The following is a 22,797-nucleotide window of genomic DNA, read 5'->3' as shown; positions in this document are numbered from 1 at the left end:
ACTGAAAATTCCAAATAGAGAAAGTGCACATTAAATACCCGGGTGGTGCACTTAATTAACCAGGGGAAAAAAAAGAAAAGCAAAGAAAAAAAAAAAGAAGTGTGGAATTTTTGACACTTCATGCACTCAACTGTTGAAGATTTAATTACGCAGCGGAGGGAGAGGCTATCAGACTCCAATGTTAAATGACAAAATAACTTTATAAAGTTCATACACTATGTACTTATGCACTATGTACTCTTGTACTCAACCGTGTAGTGTATACAGTAAGTGCAGAGTGTATAAGTGCATAGTGCACACAGTATATATGGTAGTATAGTGCGCTATTTGGGACACAACTAAGATGATTTAAAGTACATGATTCAAGGATTGCAACACTTTCTTCAGTGGTTCAAGTCAGATTTCTGCACTCAAATCCTGTGGGTGACATCAAACCCATTTTGAAGTACACATATCAAAAAGCTTGAAACGAAGAGCTACAGGCTAGGAAAAGAAAACACAGAAAACAATACATAATTATTTTGCCAAAGGATGAAGTTAATTTAAAAAAAAAATGAATGATGGGCGAGACTGAAGTCTTTAAAATGACATCAAAATATCAAACGGCAGCAGCAGCTAGACATTGAAGATAATGTTAGATTAGATAACTGGTTAAACACATAAAAATGCTAAAAGCCAGAAATCATCTTTCATATGATGAATAAGCTTAATTATGAATTTGCTCTTATGGGCTTAAAATCTTGGTTTTAATTGGCAGTATATTCCATCGGGCTCATTAAAAAAAAAAAAATCGCACCTCTCGCAGCAAAGCTTTCGTGCCTTCTGCAGCTGCATGGAGGTCCATTTGGGCTTCTTCTCTTCCAGGCACTGGAGCACCTTATGGACCAGAGGCTTGGGAACGCCCTTCTGCTGGCCCAGGCTGACCTGCAGACATTCAGATAGCAGACTCAGCCTATCCTTGGCCCATCTCTCTAGGGGCAGGCCAGACAGAAGCTCCAGGGTGTCCCCGCTTTCTAGATCCTGACAGAGGCAGACCAGTAAGACCCAGAGGAGCAGGCCCGTAGACCTCAGCTGTCTGGCATGCTGGGAAAGCCTCTTCTCAGCCATGGTGAACAGGAAGCGCACAGGCAGTGGAAGGGAGGCTACGGTTGACGGAAGATGGGTGAAAATAAAAGAGAGGGCTTGGATAGATAGATTCATGCTGCCTGATTGGAAGAAAGAAAGAATGAAGAAAGAGTTGGTTTGATTTCTTTTTCTTCTTAAATAAGGCTGAACCATTTACAATAGATATGTTCAGTGGTTAAAAAAACAACAACTAATAAGTTACAAATGTGGATGGATGGATGGATGGATGGATGGAGAAAGCTTTACATACTCTTGTTGGTTTCATTCAGCTTGGGATCTTGTGGAATGTAGTTCCACTCTTTTGGGATTTTGCTCAGGACATTTTCGGGTAGGTGTTGTCGAACCAGGGGTCCAGACTGGTCTTTATTTTCCTGCATCATGCTGACCAGGTGGCTCAGGATTTTGGTAGTGGATTTACAAACAACGGACCTGATGTATTTAAACAAGGCTGGCTCATCTTTACTGGAGTCTGGAAGAAAGAGAATAATTATGAATTAAAAGTTATTGAGACTTAATAATTACATCCAAAATTATTTTGTAAATTCATTAGACAGTGACACTGTGTAAAAATATTGTTTTATCATTATATTATATTATATTTGGTCACAGGACACTACCTCAGAGAAGAAGAGGGACATAATGTATTGAGGATATTGGTGTTTCTTCATTTATGGGCACTCTTTATTAAAGCTAATAGATTCCAGTTGTTTCATTTTGTTTTATTATTATTCTGTTATAATCTCTTTTTTTGTTATATTATTCTTTTTGTAATAATGTATAAATTTGAACTATTTAAAATACCTTTATGTATAGATTGTATTGTTTTACTCTTGTCCCAGACAGATATTAATATAAAATATAAATGATTTAATAACAATTTAATTCATTCATTCATTCATAACTAATAATCTAAACATAGCCAAATTAAAATAAACCGCTGTTTAACAATAATTTGATTTGTCGCCTCATTTTGTTGACATTATGCTATGGACATTTTCTAGAGAAACAAGGGCATGCAAAATGTCAGAATTCTTGCTTTTAGTAAACAATGAAATAAAATAATACATTTTAAAAGTTGGTTCAGTTTCAGAGTTCTATTTTCAAATTTCTTCCACAGTGCCAAAAAGTAGAGGTAGAAGAAACAACTAAATAATTGTAATACTGTCATTTTCCTGACCAGCCCAAACAGCTCTTGTAAATGGCACAATCAAGGTGCTAAGCAAGCTTCATAAGATTATCTTTAAGTAGGAATGGACATGGTCAATTAAGCCTAAAACACAACAGTACAACTGCATACAACACACACTCTCCTGCTCCCTCCTCTGTCATTTGCCTAGTTTGTGCAACTATAATTACCACTAACATGTAATAAAACAGAAGAAAAACAAAAAAAACATGAGCACTCCAGCTTGGATTAAACCCCCTGAATCAAAAGGTGTCTGGTGATAATTGCAGTTTCTATGTCAGTGTGCAAAATCAATACGCCAACCATTAACACAACAGAAAATGTTCATGCTGTGGCTTTTACAGAGAGGAAAAAGGCAGAAATGTAAATAAATAAGCATTCAAAGAGACAGCTAAAGGTTTAATTATGGCTTTGATTTGATGATGGGCTTCCAGCTGGTCAGATCTGATATTCAGGCAATTAGAGGACACAGCGGGGGCACATAGTGATAGTGGTTTCCAACTGGACTGTAACTAAATGGCCACATCTGACTAAAAGTGTGTCTTTTTGAAGTCTAAACAAATGTAGGGCAGATCACGGCAAATTCTGCACCTGTTAAGTTGTAAAAGTGCTCCCAAAGGTGTCTCCGGTCCATGTATCCCTCTAGCGCTCGACTTAAAGCCCTGGGGACGTAGTTTAGGGAGGACAGGATGGCAAAAACAGCTTCTAAAAATTCTGCAGCTGCTGTCTGAGTATCAGGGGACACCTCTATTCCTCTGTCCACACAGAGACCTGAAAGCACATTTCAAAGGTTATTTTAAATTATGTCAAAAATAAAAAATAACCACAATGCTAAAAATAACATGGCTTAACAATACGAATGGCCAGGGGCCGGTTGGAGAGACTTTCGGGATATTTGACAGGACCATTTTTGGCTCTGTCAGGTGATGCCTTTCTTTCTCCCTTTCTTTCTTTTTTAAATAAAGAAAACAAAGCATATGCACAACCCTTCAAAAGTTTGAGGTAGGCACCTTCGGAACTGATATTAAAAGAAGTCTTGTATGCTTATGAAGGGTAATTTAGTGAAAACAGTAAAATTGTGAAATATTAAGATAATGACTATTTTAATATATTCTAAAATGTAATTTATTCCTGTGATGGCAAAGCTGAATTTTCAGAAGCCTTCAGAAATCACTCTAATATGCTGATTTGCTGTTGAAGTTATTATCATCCTCACAGTTGAAAACGGTTGCTTAATATTTTTGGTGTAAACCATAATTAAAAAAATGCAGGATTCTTTGATAAATACAGTATAAAGTTCAAAAAGAACAGCATCTATTTGAAATATTTTTGTCTTCACAGTCACTTTTTTTATTATTAATTTAATGCATCCTTTCTGAATAAAAGTATTACATTCTTTAAAACTAAAATTAAATCTTACTGACCTCAAACTTTTGAATGGTAGTTTATATATAGTAGAGTTGCACGATTCTGAATAAATTGCTATATATATTTTTTTTTTTCAAAATCACGATTCTACCATGATTCCGAACAGACACATAAACAAAGTACAAGAGGTTCTGACAAAATATGAATTACTGCAGTCTGTTTAAAAATGTTTCATTAAAATAGGTAGGCAATTTTTGTATACATTTTTTTGTTATACTGATTGAAACTCTCTTCACATCCTGATAGCAATCAGTAATAGAAGTGGTGTAAATATTAAAACATGTACATATATCTTCTGTGAAAGTCTCACGACCAAAAAAATTATTGTCCAATCACTGTATTCGATACGATGTCCTACCTGCCTGTCAATATATGTACCCAGACGACCTACTACTTCCAGTAAGATTCTGAAGTGTGCATACAATGGACACTTTCTGTCCCATGAGGCCACGGGAGAGGATTTGTGAATGGCAGTGATGCCACGTAACTGACGCTAGTAGGTCACGTGATAATAACAACATGGCAACTAGGTCCGGATTACATTCATTCTAAGCACATTCATACTATATAGAACATACTTTTTAGCGATTGTGAAGTAATTTCTTATTCAAAATAAGTACCTACTCGAGAGTATATGGTTTAGGATGCAGCCAATGCCATCGATCGGCGTAAACAAACAGCGGTCACCTTTCACAGTTCCTCCTGAACCAAAACAACGAGCTTACGCTGCGTTAACACTATATCATAACCGCAATTACGAGATGGCAACCCGTGACGTTCTAACCGGGATTTTGCGTTTCTTTGGCAACGCTATCAATGCCAAACTGAATCTGCAGCAGTCAGGTGGTACAAGTAAGAGGTCTGTAAGTTGTTGACGTTCATTATTCTTATAATGTTATGTGCTTTGAGACAAGAGGTCATTTAACGCCATCTCTACTAATGCTTTGCAGACTGCTGTGCGCGTTCATGTGTTTTGGAAGATCTTGTGCTTTCAAAGCTAGCTTGCTATTGCTAGCCTCTCCGAAATTGCTTACCCTGCCTTTAATATGAACGATTTATTTTAAAAAAGAAATCGGGTTGAGTGAATGATTCAATGACTCACTCATAAATAGTTCGCTTGTTTCATTACTGGATTAATCAGTGTTTTTGAGCAAATCTTTTGAATTAATAATTCAGTGACAATTTTAACAGTCACTTATCTATCTATCTATATTATCTATCTTAACTATTTAATCGATACAAGTTACTCTATTTTGATCTCTACTGTAGAAATCAGTGTTTGTATCCAAAATATAAACTTTTATCTCAGTAGCTACTTCTGTGATTACTTTAATATGTGTAACACAGAATAACGATACTGTGCCATTTCATACCTACTGTATATATAATAACTTCTCTCTATGGGTCAGCGGCAGCACCAACACAGATTTGAATGTTCAGGTAAGATTTTGTCAAAAGTTAAATAGACAGGAGAATCAATGTAATTTAGGAATCGAGTGAGTGTTTAAATCGAGATCGCAATCTTTTAACGGTTAATCATGCAGCTCTAATATATGCCTATAGTCCTAATTCAAATTTCTGGAGAGTTAAAACAAAGGTCTAAACTAAACACAACTTAAAGCAAGACATCTGAGCTTAGCACAGGAAATTAATGTCTTGTAAATCAATACAGTGAGAATTGTAAAAGACCATTTTAAGGCAAAAGCCAATTGACTGTCTGGACAAACACATGAAAGATGAGATCACACAACCAAGATGTGACTGAATGCCCTTGTCCAAATGTTGTCAGGCCTGTGGGGTTGTAGAGAGATTCAGGATGGTTGTGCATTTGGTTCAGCCCCTGTCAGTCTCGCTCTCTAGCGATGACAGGCGTTTGAATAAGCGATTGAATGCAATGCAGCATTCAATGAGTGTCTTTGATAAAAAGCAGGCTGCTGTTTGCACTTTTTTGACAAATGTTGGACTGTTTTGAAATGACAGGCCTAAATTACCTGTCGTAGTAGAGCGTGTGGTTAGCTAATACTGTTTTGCTTAACAGGGATCCTGAATTCTGCTGCTGGTAAGGAACTGATAGGAATCGACTCTGCTTTCTTTTGCTACATGCGCAAGGAAAACAGGAGGCTATAGATGCCATTTTACTTACTTTGTGAGAGATTGTTTGGTGTTTTGTTCTATCTATTCACTGAAATTATCCATATCCAAAAAAAAGGGTTTAAATCAGAGCTGTGGTGTAGTTGTAAAGTTATTGGCAGTGACAGATTTCGTTTTCCGCAAACTTTGCTGCTTCAGCTTTTGTAGATTATTTTTTCACGTTTCTACGGTATACTGGAAAATAAGCATTTAATAAGTTTTAAAGGTTTTTATTGACATTTAATATATGCAAAGAGTCAATATTTACAATGTTGATCCTTCTTCATAACCTCTGAAATTCATTCTGGCATGCTGGATATCAGCTTCTCTGCCAAATCCTGACTAATGGCGATCCATTCTTGCCTTATTAGTGCTCAGAGATGATCACAATTTGTGGACTTCTGCTTGTCCACTTGCCTTTTGATGATTGATCACAGGTTCTCTATGGGATTGAGTAAGAAGTGTCGCTAAGTGGCTTCTTTGCTGCCCTGATGATATGATTAGTGAAATGATGTTAGCTAGTGAAATTTGGGCTTTTGTCATAAAGGTTTCTTTTTGCAATTATTTAAAATGAATCTGATCACTCTGCACAATAATCTAGAAACAATGTGAATCAACAAGCAGCAAACTTTGCAAAACACAACATTTATGTCACTGCCAATGCTTTTGGCCATAGTAAAATATACTCAATGATTTAAAATGACTTGATTTTATCCATCTGGAACTGACAGGTGGTGCGAAGACAGGAGTAAGCTGAAAAGAAAAAGTTATGTCTCTTTGAAATAACATGCAATAATTAATTGTTCACGGAACACAAATGTTTATTTTAGCAACAACAAGATTCTTGATTAAAATGTATATTAATGTATAAGGTAATGTATATTTTTAAATAGCTTTTTGCATTAAGAGTTTTCTACAAAAAGTACACTTATTCCATGAATTCTCATTAATATGAACATACTCATTTAATGAGGTTACAAAAGTCTTGTATGCATAATAACTAGTATAATTAGCAAAATTCAGTTTAAAATAGATATTATTTATTTATTTATTTTACGTTTGAAAACAGATTTGACATTAGATAAATGCTATTTAAAGCCTGACATGTCACAAATCCTCCAAGTTTCCGAAAAGGACATTAAAAGAAAAAAGGCATACAAAAATGACTAAGGGATTTTACAAAAATGAGTGTACTTATGTGAATGGCCACAAGGGGCTGGACAGGTTAAAGAGCTGCCTCTTCGCAATCATCCGTTTATGAGCCGCCAGATGAACCGTGATAAATGAACTGCTGGCGTTTCTCAAGGGAGGGGGATTCCACAAACCAATTCTATCCTCCGTTAACAAACCTTTTGCAACCTTGACGTGTTGCCAACAAACACACCTGTTGATTTACCGGGCCTCACAGATGAGTTTCCACTGGAGGCCCTTAATTGGAACAAGACATCGCTATCAGTCCCTTAAAGAATTCCACAAACAAGCTCCTATTTAGAGCACAGCTTAGCGCTAAGCGCTCCCAAACTGTGCTGAGAGACAGCGACTCAAGCGAGGAACTTTTTAAAGAGGTTTCTCTAAACGGTAGACAACCAAGCCACCGCGTTTCTTCTTAATTAGCCAGGCTGCGGCCAGGCAGTGTTGATTTACGACGACGTGATTCCCACACCAGAGCACGCAGGAAGACGTGCTCTCAGCCGAGCTCGGTTATTAATGAGCTCCGCCATAATGTGAATTAATCTGCAAGCACAAAACAGCCTTTAAAGGTTAGACTTTTCAGAGTGGAAGGAAGAAAGAGGAAAATCTTTAAAGGTCATTCACTTTGCCCTCACATGAGTGTTTACAACTGAGCTCTATTGATTCAGAAATGATGAGGAGGTTGATGAGTGCGATGATGAGTGAGTAAAACAACATTCTCACAACAATCCGGATGAATCTCCCGATGTGCCTCAGGACGAAACACAAATCTGATGAAGCTGAGAAGAGCATGAGATTGTTTAAAAACCAGGTGGATCTGCCTTGCTTCGCAAACTACTGTAGTATCAAATGTGGCTGAATGAGACGAGCCTTTTAAGACCTCAGCTAGCATTTACTTGTTAGCAAATTCAACAGAGCGTAATTTCAAATGTTAGACTAGCAATTAACGATTTCTATGGCTTATTTTGCAAGAATGAAAGGAATCGGCATGGTTCCACTGCGCAGGTGTTGGGCGACTCGAACGATGTTATCGTCAGTTCACAAGTGCACACAACAGCCTATTTAAAATAAGAAGATGCGTGCGAAATAAAGACCCATTAAAAACAGGTGCAGGCTATTAAGAACAGCAAGGTCACTGGGCCATCCTTACAGCTAATCAGTTTTTCCACCAATAAACTGTACTTAATTCATTTGTGGAAACCAATGAAAGTGTCCATGTGCTTCAAAGAACGTCACCTTGTATGCTCTTGTTGCATGCAAGCCAATAAAACTATATGTTTTGATATTTTTCCAACTTTCAGGATGCTTTATTAAAGCAAGAGTTAAATTAAAAAACAGCATCATTGGGAAGGGTGCATGCAGAGTTCAACAAGAAGTGTGTCATGGGATTAAGAGTCTTACATGAGTACGAGATGATGATCTGTAGCAGCAAGCAGTCCTTGTGAAGGATATTCTGCAGAAGTAGAGCTGGATTATAACAGGGTCCAGATACCAGTAGCTCAAACAGACATAAAGAAGATCCCTCAGATGCTGGAAAATCCCTTAAACAACAGAAATACATCAATTAAGGTCATGCCATTGTTCAAATGTTTGGATTAGAACGATTATTTTTATTGTTGCTGTTTGTTTTTGGAAAAAAAAAGTCCCTTATGTTCACCAAGGCTGCATTTCTTTGATCGAAAATACAGTAATATTGTGAAATATTACAACTTGCATTTAAATCTTTTCTATTGTGATATATTTTGAAATGTAATTTTAAACTTTCACATCATTCTAATATGCTAATTTGATGCTTAATAAATGTTTTGACAAAAAACAAAGCCTGTGCTAGACTAACTGGGACTTGCTCGTACATATAACTGCTTCTATTGTCCCCCCGATTTGTAAATTGCTTTGGACAAAAGTGTCTGTTAAATAATTAAATATACATTTCTTATTATTATAAATATTGAAAACAGTTGAGCTGTTGAGCTATATATCTATAGAGTTGTTTATACAGTTGATATATGATATATATATATATATATATACACATAATATATAAGTATTTTTTACCCCTCAAAAATAGTTTTAAGACAGTTATCTTTTGCTATAGTGTGTCAGTAGGAAATATCAGTTTACATTTCCAAACGTTGCTTTTGCCATTAATTGTAATAATCCAGTGAGATTTGTGTGTGCACAAGGAGTCTGACAACAGCCGGTATGATCCACACCAGGGGCGTCATGCAAGCCAAAATTCTGGGGGGGCACAATCTGAGACGTTGCAATTGTTTTCTGACGGGTGATATGGATCATGTTAGGAGGGGTCAGGGGGTTTCTCCCCCTGAACATTTTTAAATTCTGGCTGCTAAACATACCATTGCAATGCAATTTGGGAGGGACAGAAATACCTTAACGGAGCTAGCAGCAACCCTCCTCTATCTGAGGACTAAGTTAAAGTATCTATTTTGTAAGTTTATGTAAAAGACAGGTTGATGAAAGAACTGTAAGCTCAAATTCAAAAGCTTTTGAAATCTACTTCATTAAAGCATGTTTACACACACACTTACTGTACACTTAGGCCTACTACACATGATTTTAAAAACAGTACCATTGCAGTTTTTATGTTATGATTTTAAATTGGTATGTGACCTAAGAACGATCTTACATTAAAGGTACATAAAGGTGCTGAGGTCTGACTTTGTGGTGCTCTGAAATTAAGTTATTTTAATATTATTATGTGATGAAGGACTTTGAAAGAAGTTTGACAGATTTCAGTGCTGAAAACAATTGAACCAGCTGGAGACTTTGACACAAGACAAAACAGAACAGATGTTTCAAAACCGATCAGATAACGTTACTATGGCTTTGTATGGCAGTAACGTTAGCCAACTAGTTTACGGTTAGACTAGGCTAGCTATCGATAACGTTACACTGACACAACTTAAGTTAATGCTCTGAATTCGCAGCTAATATCAAATCCATAACTTTTTGATCAAGTTAAAATTTCCAGGTCAACCACAAATAATCCCACTACCTTTTAATATCATCCGATAACTAATTCAATGCCGATTTGAACATACACAGCAAAGATTCTAGAGCGCTACGCGCGTAGCGCTCTAGATTTGATATACACAGACACCATATTAGGAAAAAGGGGCGGGCTGATGCTGACCGATTTATTACACATCCAGAAGAATACATTTGAGTCGTTATAGGCTCTGGTATATTATGGAGCATAATAGGAATAAAGTTGTGACAAAAAAAATTATCAGGGAGGAAAAATCTGAGGGGGCACGTGCATCCCACTTTGAATGGGCATGACGCCACTAATCCACACGGAGATCTGATCTCACCATCACTGAGTTTGTCTGTGATTACATGAAGAAACTGAAAAAACTGAGACAGATTAAATCCAGAAGAACTGCAGTAACGTCTCCAAGATGCTTAAAGAAACCAACCTGCAAAGCTACCTGAAAAACTATGTGCAAGTGTACCTAGGACAAAAACTGTTTGGTGAAAGGGTGTTCACACCAAATACTGATTTGATTTAATTAAAAGAAGTTAATTGATCAAATCTGTTTATGACATTATTTTTGAAAGCATCCTCACATTACAGCATTTTTACACAAGTGCCTAAAACCTCACAGTACTGTAGCTTTGCAGGTCGGTTTCTTCAAGCATCTTGGAGACGTTGCCAAAGTTCTTCTGGATTTAGTCTGAGATCACAGAATGATGACAGAATTTTCAATTTTGGGTGAAGTATCCCTTTAATCCCACAAACCCCAAAAATATGTGATATATGTATAATTATATAATTTATATTTCTAATTGAATGTTAAATCGACAGTATTAAAGTAAACCAAATAATGTCCAAACAAAACTAAAATAATGTTCTGAGATCCATTTATTCTGCCCTGTCCTGTTGAGGAACATGCTATTAAAATACTAGAATGTCAATTATCCATTTATTCACCAGCAAACTTTTCAGTGATGCTTAAAAAAGATAAGTTGACTGGACATGGATAAAGTCTAAAGCCCCATTACAGCTGTTCTATAGAAAGCATTGGTAAGGTAAAGAATGTTAGGAACGTCATGTGATATTCATTTTGCTCAACCACTGTCTAAAGACAGTTTAAACAGCCCTCACATATGGAAAACCATAAAAACCTCAGTCAGGGTAGTGTCAAGTTTAATTTATGACAGGATTTAAAACAAGACTATGAGAGATAAAAGTACTGTGTGTTCAATTGGTTGTACTGTTTAATTCAATTTAGCTGACGAAACATCTTTCACAAAAAAAAAAAAAAAACTCTATAAAACAGATTTGAAAGAGAGTTTTGAAAAATGCATGTGATTAGGACCTTTATATTATTTATATTAACTGCAATTCTATCCCTCACAGCCTCATTTTCAACCGTGTAAAATATAATATAGTCTACCCAAATTATGGACAATTACTGTTTTCATCATCACTGCACTATTATGTTCTCTTCCACTGACCAAACCACATCATTAGGGCCACACTAAATTAAAAAAGTACTGTTAATACAATACATTATTTACACCTCCGTAGAAAACAGGGAGACTGAGTGGGGGAATGAATAAAAAAATTATATATTTTTTGAAAAAATATTCTGTCTAGTTTTCTGGATATATTATATTCACGTTGACTCTAAATACTGTAAATACTAAACCTATACATACTATAAAAATAGAAATAGAAAAACAAAAACCTGCATCTGGTAAGTTGAGGTGTGGTCATATTCAATAGTTCAATTTCAACGATATGTTGGGGCATTGTGAATAGTGTAGCGATATATGAAGCATGACTCACATACTGTAAGTCTATCTGTTGGTCATCACTCATCACAACAAATTCACATGATCAATAATCTGCAAGGGGAAATACTTCACCTGTACGTGAAAAGGCTTTATGACAAAAGTCACATGAACAAACAGGAAAACGGGTCTCATCGCATCCGCTTGTCTTAGAAAGTGTTTACAGCAGTATGAACTGACTATGTACTTTTAAGGTCATCAGCTAACCTAGCTAGTTCTTTTTATTGTTGCCATTTTATTCGATTTAAATATCTAAATGGCAGTGAGAAAAACAAAAATGAAAAACTTTTAGATACCAATCTGCATATTATGTTATGCTCATCTTTGCTCACTCCTTTAACGAAGCACATACAAAAGACTTGAACCGGAAGCGATGCACATAACACCTATTTGCTGATTGCGTGGATTCCTATTGTAATTTTGCCTGTCAAAATTCGCCAAAACAGTAACGTTACCTTTAATCAAACATTGATAATCTGTATTGAAACAGCATGTAAACAATTCTAACAAAAAAGTCAATAGTTAGTACAGTTAGCAAAAGTTATGGCTATTTAGCAGTATGTACCCTAGTGAAAAAAGTATACCAAAATGTATTTAAAATACGTTTATTTCCATTAAAGGAATAGTTCACTTAAAAATAAAAAGGAGTATAGTATAGTATGATCTCTGTATAATATCAGTCTTGACATGTAAGGTATTTAAAGTGTACCTATAGTATAATAGTTTCATAGTTATTAGTACTTGCAATAGTTCCACTTTAGCAAAATCAAATATACTTAAGTATATCTTTAGTTGCACCTAAGCACTACTTACGGATAACTAAAGTGCATTAACCACAAAATTCTATTTAGCCGACTTCAAGTATACAAATTTAGTTTACCAACAGTACAATTGCAGGGTATTTATATTAAGTACACATCCATATGTAAATGTATTTGTAGTATACTTAGCATAAAATAAATGTATTTCATATACATGTTTGGTATATTTTTCACTAGGGTAATCAAGTCTTTTAATTGTCCTTCTAAAAGTATCATATAAATGTGTTAAAAAATCAAAAAAAAAAAAAAATCTTTAAATGGCCACTGACATCTCAATGGTAATAATAGTCATGCTTAATTTAGCACAAACCACTAAATATCATTATTTATCTCTGACCTTGGTTGCAGAACAAGTATTAAAGTGAAGGGTGAGCTCTGCAACATAACAGGAGAACATTATGCTTTAGTTAAGCAACAGATTTGTCATGTCAAAGGCCCGGTAATCCACCCGATATCCCACTTTAATGGTCCTGATAAATCTGTAAGCTACACCATGAGGTCAGGTTTCGCTGTATCTCGAACTTACACACGTGTAACAAAAAAAAAAAATCCCTTCCTGCCCATTATGCTCCTTGATTTATTGATATTTCTAGTCTCTTTATTACTTTTTTTATTTAATAATCCAAACTGTCAGTTTGTTGGAGTGTTTGAGTGAGAAGAAGAGTTTGATTTTGGTGTACGGCCTCTTGGCTCTGGTGGGGCCCTCACCGCGAGACCCTCAGGGAGTCTTGAACACAGCGAGGCTAAATAAATAAATAAAAAAGGAACAGGCAATAAAAATGCACTAATTTAAATCCCTTGGACTTCATGGAAGCGGAGCCGGTGGGGCTGACGACCGGTGATTTGTGTATGCGGGACACGCGATGATATCACGCTGGAGTGGGAGTCTGGAGCTGTGCTGGGGGGCTTGAGGAGAGTGATGTGGGATGTGGCTGACATTCACAGTCCTCCTACAGGCTCCGTTTCAGCCTTTCACACCCAGGCTGAAGACCCGCAGCGCATGTCAGCATAAACAGCATGACTAACTATGGCATCTGCATCTGGACTGCATTAAGGGCCGTGAGTCTGGGGGCCTGGTGACTGCAGTAATGTAGTGACTGTGTTTGTGTGCATTTAACACATGAACGAAAACTGAAAGGCCACACTAGCCTTATTTGGGTCAGCTGCAACAACTCACCACATTGTGTGTGTTTTTCTTGTAATAAAACTTAAAAATGGGCTCAGAAATAGAGGTACAGCACTATCTGGTGATGTTTTTATTGTGTCTATGGAATCTTGGGGTAATGTGTTACAAGTATTTTATTTTAATAATATTACATTACTATTATGTAATCGGATTGGAACACTTTTTGGACATTATATTTTATATAAGTAGCAGAAGAAGTAGCATATTATTATTATTATTAAAGACATATGTGTCCACCTCAATTAGTCACATTTAAATCATCATGAATATAAATAAGTAGCCGAAGTATTAGTGATAAGAATATTATTATTATTATTAAATACATGTGTCCACCTCAGAAATCACACTTAATTCCTTATAAATATAAATAAGTAGCATAAGTATTAGTAATAAGTATATTATTACAATAATTATTATTATTAAAGATGAGTCCACCTCAGTAGTCACATTATATAATCATTATGTGAAAAATACACTTTTTGAAAAAAATACTTTTAATCAGCAAGGATGCATACAATTTATCAAAATATAAGATTTTAATAATATACAAATTATAATAATAACCTTTCCTGAGCCCCAAATCAGCATATTAGAATGGTTTCTGAAAGATCATGTGACTGAAGTCTGGAGTAATGATGCAAAAAATTCAGCTTTGTCATCACACATTTTAAAATATATTAAAATATATATATTTTTAATACATAATTATTTTAAATTGTAATTATGTTTAACAATATGACTGTTTTTACCGTATGATCAAATAAATGCAGCCTTGGTGAGCATTAGAGACTAATCGACCGCAAACTTTTCAACGGTAGTGTAATTCTAATTGTAAGACATCTCTGGGGAGGAAAATGGCATTAATGGGTTAATCATTGACCACTGACTGAACACATTGGTTTGTTGCTCAATACTGTCAGTACCTTAGCAGCTCCTCAGTGAACAGTGTAGGGTTCATTACGCTCAGCCACATTGTGTCACGACTGTTCACTCCCTCTGGAAATTTTGGAGTTCTGCTGCCTCCTCCACCACAGCCTCCCTGAAAAACCCTGGAGAGAGCGAGAGAGAGAGAGAGAGAGAGAGAGAGAGAGAGAGAGAGAGAGAGAAACGAATAAATAAATAAGCACACTCTCATCAAACGACTAATCTTGCTCCTGTAGTTCTCAATAATCCAGCAAGTTTATCCCGACTCTTGTGTCACCTGTGCAGCTCCGCCAGAGGTGATGTAAGGATGACCAGTACGGTCAGTAGCTGGTTACACAGGCTGTGTATGGACCACATCCAAGATCCACGCGCTGCATCTGGCCTTAGCAACTCCTCCACAGACTCACACATACTCCACATCAGATGCTCCACGCACAGCAGAAGAGCTGTAATATCAACCCTGGAGGAGGCAACGACACACATAACCAAAATTTACAAGCAAAAAATGGTATTTTATGTGTAATGTGTGATATCTGATAGAGCTACAGTGTATGGCCATACTTGCTTGTTGATTATTTCATTTGAAAATCAATGATATTAATAGTACGATTTCATCGGTCATGCCAGTCATGGTGCTGATTGTCAACACTGAAACAAATACTAACCCCAAACCCTAACTTACACCCTAATCTTAACTTCAGTATAGAGTTGGAACCAACTCTATTGGTTGAGTGTCTTTATCTCAAATCCCCTCAAAATCGGACTTTTCAGGGCCTAATAATACACATGTACATTCTAGAGTAAACAAACAGGTGATGCTTCAGCCAAAAAGGCAATACTGAGCATTTGGATTTCTCTCTTATTCGTTTTTCAATGAATGACTCATTTATCTGTTATACTGTCTCTGAACAAATACATAAATAATGCTGTCATATGGGTTTTGACCCATGTGTGTCAATAGTAAAAATATTTCTATCTATCTATCTATCTATCTATCTATCTATCTATCTATCTATCTATCTATCTATCTATCTATCTATCTATCTATCTATCTATCTATCTATCTATCTATCTATCTATCTATCTATCTATCTATCTATCTATCCCTACTTTCAGATACATATGTATCATTAAGTAACCTCAAATAAATGCATGCTCTGCTCAGTTCAAACCGCTAAATGAGTGTATGATGTACTTCTGTACAGTCTCTCAGTATCCAGAGAGGTTGAGTAACCCACTTTGGTTTCCATATTAAACTCAACTTTTCATCACCTACCACCAAGTTCTGCTTTATAGCACAGCGAAAGTTCCCGTTTCACCAGATAGCAGAAAAAGAGAAGGGAGCAGAGTCAGAGCCCATCTGCTTGGCAGACCCTGAGCTCACCCGGCACTGAAGAGCTCATAACCGGGTGTCCTTGCAGAGAGAAAAAAAACGTTCCCTCCATTCATTCCTTCAGTGCAGCCTTGGGCGATCTGCTCTTTCTCATCAGTCCTGGAGTGGAGGGGAAGCGTGCTCTTGTGGCATCTTTAACCACTTTAAGTATGTGTTAATGCTACGCACAAGGCCTGGGCGGTTGGGCCCGTCTAGCATGAAAGAACCGGGCCCTCCGCCAGGCGCTGAGGCAGGGCCATGTGCTAACAAAGAGAGACTGTTCTACAAATCTGGAGATCTGCTTTGACCCCCGGGGCCGAACACCGGCATAATCACTAAAGCATTCAACACTGTCTGCTAAGCCCGAGGTTCCTGATAGAAGGTGGGCTTGTGCGTCTCAGTGCGGCAGAAATACGGTAAGATCATTCAATCAGACAGCATGGACGACTGCTCTCAGTTACAGTGTGTTTGAGTGTGACTGCTGACCATAAGACGAAGACGGGTGACTTTAACCATGCATGGCCACTTCAGCACGACACATTTCCACAACGCAACAACCGAATGAGAATAATACAGCATGTTCAAACACTCTTTTTACACACATACAGATTAAACAATAAGTAAGATGATAGGAAATAGTATTTTATTAATATAATGGTGGAGAGAAAAAGTGTTTTTAACTATTATGTACTAACATTTAAATGAATCATTAGCATTTAAATGAACTTATTGTGTACATATGTGTTTACATTGTACTTATATTTAAAAATACTTGCATTTAATTACAGCTATAATTAATTTCAGAAGTTACATCTATAATTATTAATCTTATATAATCTATCTATCTATCTATCTATCTATCTATCTATCTATCTATCTATCTATCTATCTATCTATCTATCTATCTATCTATCTATCTATATATCTGTCTATCTGTCTAACTGTCTGGCTGGTCTATCTAACTGTCTGTCTGTCTGTCTGTCTGTCTGTCTATCTATCTATCTATCAATCTATCTAACTGTCTGGCTGGTCTATCTAACTGTCTGTCTGTCTGTCTGTCTGTCTGTCTATCTATCTATCTATCTATCTATAGCGATAGGAAATGGTATTTTATTAATATAATGTTGGTGAGGGAAAAACTACAACACACACAAACTGAAATATTGTCTGTGGAACGGGATGGAATGGAATAAACAATGGTGAATGGAACCATTCAAAGGAACTGAGAATTCCATGCCCACCCGAGACATTTACAAAAATAACAACAGTTCTAATGTTAAATACGGCAGGTTTTCAAACGATCCTCTTATCTGGTACCTGATCTGAGGGAGTCTTTTGTAGGAGGGTCGCGCTCTTGAGTACCTCTGAACTAAAACCTCCAGGGTCTCACACAGCACCTGGGCCAAGGTCTGCCGGGCCTGCACGGGGGCAACAGCGCCCCAAAGGTCACTGCGCAGCCCTGTGAGAAAATAGTGCCACATCTGGATGGAGAAAGAACACCTTTCACCCTGAAAAAGAGACAAAAAAAAAAAGAGACAAAGAGAGACTGGTAAAGAGATGATGATGATATCACTGCAAATAAATACCGAAATGAGGAGAAAGGAAAAAAGTCCGAAGGTCTTTCCAGACAATCTTCCTCTAGACCCTCATGGTCATGCAACCTGCACGCTGCACCTGGACCCCTCATTACCACAGAGAAAGAGAAAGTATGGATACTTTGAAGTTTTAATCTGGATATTCAATCACTGTTCATCTGAACATTACCCAGACATACATGCACACTGAGTCAAGATGGCAACGGGTCATTCCTGTTATGCAAGTCTCATCATGTGAGACTTAATATACTGGGTGAAATATAACTCTTAATTTTAAAATGGAAATCATATTGGGGGTTTTTCTCCCCCACAACATCCCAAATTGAACAAAGGAGTGAATTTTAAAGTTTGAGCAGATGTTGCTTTTTAACCGTGTCTCCAAGTCCATAGCAAATCTATCTTTTAAAAACTGGGAATTCATTAAGAAATTCTCCAGATGTTTCAGCATTTTTCCTTTCTCTAATCACAATAGTTCAAATAAAACATGGTTTTCTTGGGAATATCGTTTTAATTGGATTTTATAGGTTTTTCCTGTGCTCTCAATTTTACTTTCCATCCTGTTAGACTTTTGCAACTAACAAACGCCAGTTCCATGACATCATCCTCCAGGATGTGATATCACTTTTTGGTGGGGGAAAACAGCATAAACATGAACAAGTATAAACAACAGATTTGATGAATTATGTGATGTATTAGCTGGTTTGTCTCACTTTAAAACAGAGGTTTTCAAACTTTTTTGATGATGCCAAAGACCATCATATATGATTATATCCTAACAAGGGCAACTATATATATATTTTTTTATGTATAAATGCCCATTAAAAAAAAAAAAAAAAAAAAAAAAATGTTGTTTCCAAAATAAATATCTGGATTCCAAATATTTAAAAATTAATCATATATTTGTCTAGCCACTATTAGAGAACTGTATAGTCCTAAAAAGAAATTATTTTATTATTAATAATTGTATTAATACAATTATATTTATATAAATAAATTAAATAAATGCATTTATATAATAATTTATATTTATATTTGTGTACACTTTATATGTATTTTGAAAGCATTATGAAAAAAGTAATAATATCAAATTGCCTAAATGTGTAAAAAAGAAAATATTGTTATATGTCAACATTTTTTAATAAATATATTAAGTTAACAAGTGTAATTCCACCGGCCTCCAAGGGCTCCCCAGACACCCAGTTTGAAAATCCCAGCACTAAAACATTATATACTTCGATAAAATGACAGAAATCTGTATAATGTTTTTAAAAATGTCAAAAAGATTTGAAAATATAACAAATTTATTTTAAATTGCCACATTTAGTGAGCTTCAGCTCTTTATTTCCATCCTATTAACTTCAATCCTATTATGCAAAGTCGTGTCACTGTGTAAATAATCAAGATTTAATGAATAAAGTTTAAGTATGAAGCTATTTCTGCACTTTTAAAGAAATGATTTGCGACAAAATATTATTTTAAAAAGCTACAGAGCACAAATGTAGAGCATAACAGGAATAAGCTTGACTGATCTAAAGGCTCAGACTTGCGTTGCTGAGATGCTTTCAGAATTGTATGATACTTGCTCAACAGCTCTAACGGAAAAAAGCAAGAAATGGAAACACAATTCAGAAAGATGATAAAAAGGACGAGAGAGTCTGCTTTCCTAAGAGGCTAATTACTTTCAGGCAAAGAGGAAGCCGCATTAGGAGTTCACAGTGTGACCAAAGAGAGATTATTAACAACCATGTACTACATCTCCTAATGAGAGCTGGGACGTGGTCCACCAGTGAGCCACGGCTAAGTCAGCCATAGAAAGGGACACACAGGGGCATGACCACACGTCCGGACCCAGGGATTTAGCGCTAGCGACTGGGCCTCTGGAAGCACTCGGGCCCTTTGGCATTTGCTCGGGAGGAAGTGAAAGGGAGGAGGGGGGAAGAGGGGATACAGGTCAGCAGAGGCGCAGACTCACACCTGCACACAGCAGGCCAGTCTGCCCCACAGCCCCGCGACGGGCGGATGTGTGCGTACGCATCTGTGAGAGCGCTTATGATTGTGCCCATATCTTAATGGAGGTAAGGTTAGGGCTACGGGAACGGCTAGACTCTTCGACACACAGATGGTTAGTCTAAAGCTGCCTCGGGGCAACACAAGCCCCACTAAAAAGACTAGAGTAAGGGTCATTATGAGAACTAGGACTGAGAGCTTTGCAGCTAGCAATATACTGTAGCTAGTATAATATATAATATATATAATATATAATATTTAATATAAACATCAATACTTCTTATTTGGTCTGAAAAGGCTTACAAGTTTGATTTGAATTTGAATTAACAATATATATATATATATATATATATATATATATATATATATATATATTTTTTTTTTTTTTTTTTTTTTAACAATTGCAGCCAAATCAATTCGAAATGCTTACAGCTAGAAGTAAAAATCTAGTTAAAAATAGTTAAGGGCTGTTTTTCAATAAATAAACAAAAGAATGTTTAGTGTATACGGATATTTATTTAGTGTATACGAATATTTGGTAACACTTTACAATAAGGTCTCATTTTTTAACATTCATTTATTTATTAACTAAGAATTAACAATGCAACTCATTTGTTACAATATTTATTAATCTTTGTTAATGTTAGTTAATAAAAATACAGCCGTTCATTGTTTCTTCATGTTAGTTCACAGTGCATTAACTAATGCTAACAAATACACGTCATTGTAATAATCTATTAGTAAATGTTGAAATTAACATTAATTAATATTAATGCTGTAATGACCTAATAAAACCTTATTGAAAAGGTTTTATTTTTTTTATTAATTTGCACAAATGTAAATGTAATCTAAAACATTTTAATAAGACAATTTAATTACAATTTTCATGTAATTGAAATAAAACATTTTGGATGATGATCAGATGCAAACAAACTGTTGAATGAAAATTTTGATTAAATATATTGATTAAAATGGACCGTTTTAACTGATTCTTACAAATGAATCAAGCTAAAAGCTCCAAAAGCTTAACCAAATAATCCCCCGTCGACAAAACAAATAGACTTAAATAAAATAATAATATAAAAAATAGGATTTTAAAAGTATTCCAACCCAAAGACAAGAAGGTTTTACACAAACACATTCTGGTTCTATAAAATTTGTCAGATCTGCTGAGACTGGAATTTGGTTCCAAATATGCACAATGTTCAAGCATTTTTTAATTTATTTTTTGTAATAAGAATATGTTGGGTTTTTTAAGGCTCTTTAGTATAGCAGGCCTTGAGGTTGGATCAACTAAGGATTGAGATTGGATCAACTAAAGAGTCAAGGACAATGTGCAAGAACAGACAAGAATTTAAGAGGGCGACTACTTAAGCATACAATAATACAATGTATCATTTATTGCCCAATGTCACTGCATTTCAATACAGATACACTTAAGTTCTGAATGTGATTATGCTGTTTGACTTCACCACAGCTTTATCCTTGAGCACACTTTAAAAGCACAGGATGTTTTGTCTTCCAATAACCTAACCCAACCCCAAAGAGAAGCCCTCAACAAGGCTTCCACGTAACATGAACTATTATTAAAATATAGCCAGAAAAGCTACAACCATCTGTACCTCGTAAAAAGGGTTGGGGTCACTCCAGTAGTGGCTCTCGGCATCCTGCAGTATACTAGTGGTGCACACATGGACGCAGTAGCTGGTCAGGTGATCGTTCAGGGCCGCCAATACATCCTGGCTTCTCTGAATGGGCAGCAGAGTTAGAGGCCTGGTGTTGGAGACATCAAAGACACAAGGCCTGGTTTAAAGCAAAAGCGGTGTAGTTTACAGGTCAAAGAGCCACTAAGTGATTAATATCAGCAAATGGCTCTTATTATTACCTGTCAATCATTCAACACCTCCTAATTCCTCCCCTAATGTTTTCTCACTCCCCTTCTTTAAGAATAAGGCCACACATACGGTCTGACACCCCTTTCTGTCTGTCTCACTCTCTTTCTGTTGCTCATTCTCGGCTGTAACCTTACAAACACATAGGTGAATAGTTCTGTCAGAGCCCACCAGCTCACGTACGTCTCACTCCGGTTCTTTACAATCCAATTACAGCATTTTAGTAAATCTGACATCCGTCTGACAGGCTGCCTTGCCTGGAAAACCTAGGCTTGACAAAGTGCACTATAAACCGGTGAACTTTAGCAGTGCTCACCCTCTCCAAACACTTTTCATTTTATGTACAAATGCACAGGTCAAACCCAAGCTGGCTTTTTTAATATAGCCTACCTATCATCCATGGAGAGATTTGGAGTTATTTATGAAATCAGGGCTACCACAATACAGAGGATCAGACTTCACTGTCATTCCTCACGCCACATCCACTACAGAAATACGGTACAGCTTCTGCATTTGATAAATGTATACTTGGGCCAAACATTAAGATCTTTATCAGGTGTTTATGCATTTGAAATGCAAATACATGCAAATTAGAAATATTAAGGATCTAGACTAAGATTCTGGCTATTTGTTTTCTTCTTGCTGTTGTTGTATTAAGCATAAACCATACTAAAGTTCACTATATTTTCTTAAAAATAGAAATAAGAAATTTCTTTACTATATTCAAAAAATAATGTATATTCTCTAATAACAAGTCTTAATAACTTACACAAATGTTATCTTGTTTTAAAGATATTTATATAGTTATTGGAATACAAAACAAAACAATTAAGGAAATTATATATTTTGTACTTAATCTTACCATTAAAATGACTTGCATTGGACTAGCTCAAAACATTATTAAAGTGTGCACTAACACTACCCTTGAAAGATTTTTTAAGAGGTATCTTATGTTCAACAAGGCTGCATTTATTTGATCAAAAATACTATAATATTGTAAAATATTAATACAATTCAAAATGGCTTTTTTTCTAGTTTTTCTAGTTCTGGTTTAATATATCTTAAAATGTCATTTATTCCTGTGATGGCAAAGCTGCATTTTCAGCATTGTTTCAGTCA

At 36.0% G+C, this 22,797-nt stretch overlaps 1 protein-coding gene across 1 annotated transcript in view; it reads right to left on the bottom strand.

The window, feature by feature from the left end:
* kiaa0825 (KIAA0825 ortholog) overlaps window positions 1–22,797 on the bottom strand; it is a 141,340-nt gene that overhangs the window by 79,261 nt on the left and 39,282 nt on the right. The window contains exons 9-16 of the mRNA XM_084414064.1: window positions 21,409–21,559; window positions 17,502–17,692; window positions 15,090–15,272; window positions 14,812–14,937; window positions 8,462–8,601; window positions 2,903–3,082; window positions 1,376–1,594; window positions 797–1,205 (exon numbers count right to left, since the gene is read on the bottom strand). Of these exons, the coding sequence (XP_084270190.1) occupies window positions 797–1,205; window positions 1,376–1,594; window positions 2,903–3,082; window positions 8,462–8,601; window positions 14,812–14,937; window positions 15,090–15,272; window positions 17,502–17,692; window positions 21,409–21,559 (1,599 nt within the window). The remainder of the gene's footprint in view (window positions 1–796; window positions 1,206–1,375; window positions 1,595–2,902; window positions 3,083–8,461; window positions 8,602–14,811; window positions 14,938–15,089; window positions 15,273–17,501; window positions 17,693–21,408; window positions 21,560–22,797) is intronic.

This window comes from Rutilus rutilus, assembly GCF_951802725.1.
Source record: "Rutilus rutilus genome assembly, chromosome: 7".
Taxonomy (NCBI): Eukaryota; Metazoa; Chordata; class Actinopteri; order Cypriniformes; family Leuciscidae; genus Rutilus; species Rutilus rutilus.
This window is presented reverse-complemented; position numbering and strand designations above follow the sequence as displayed.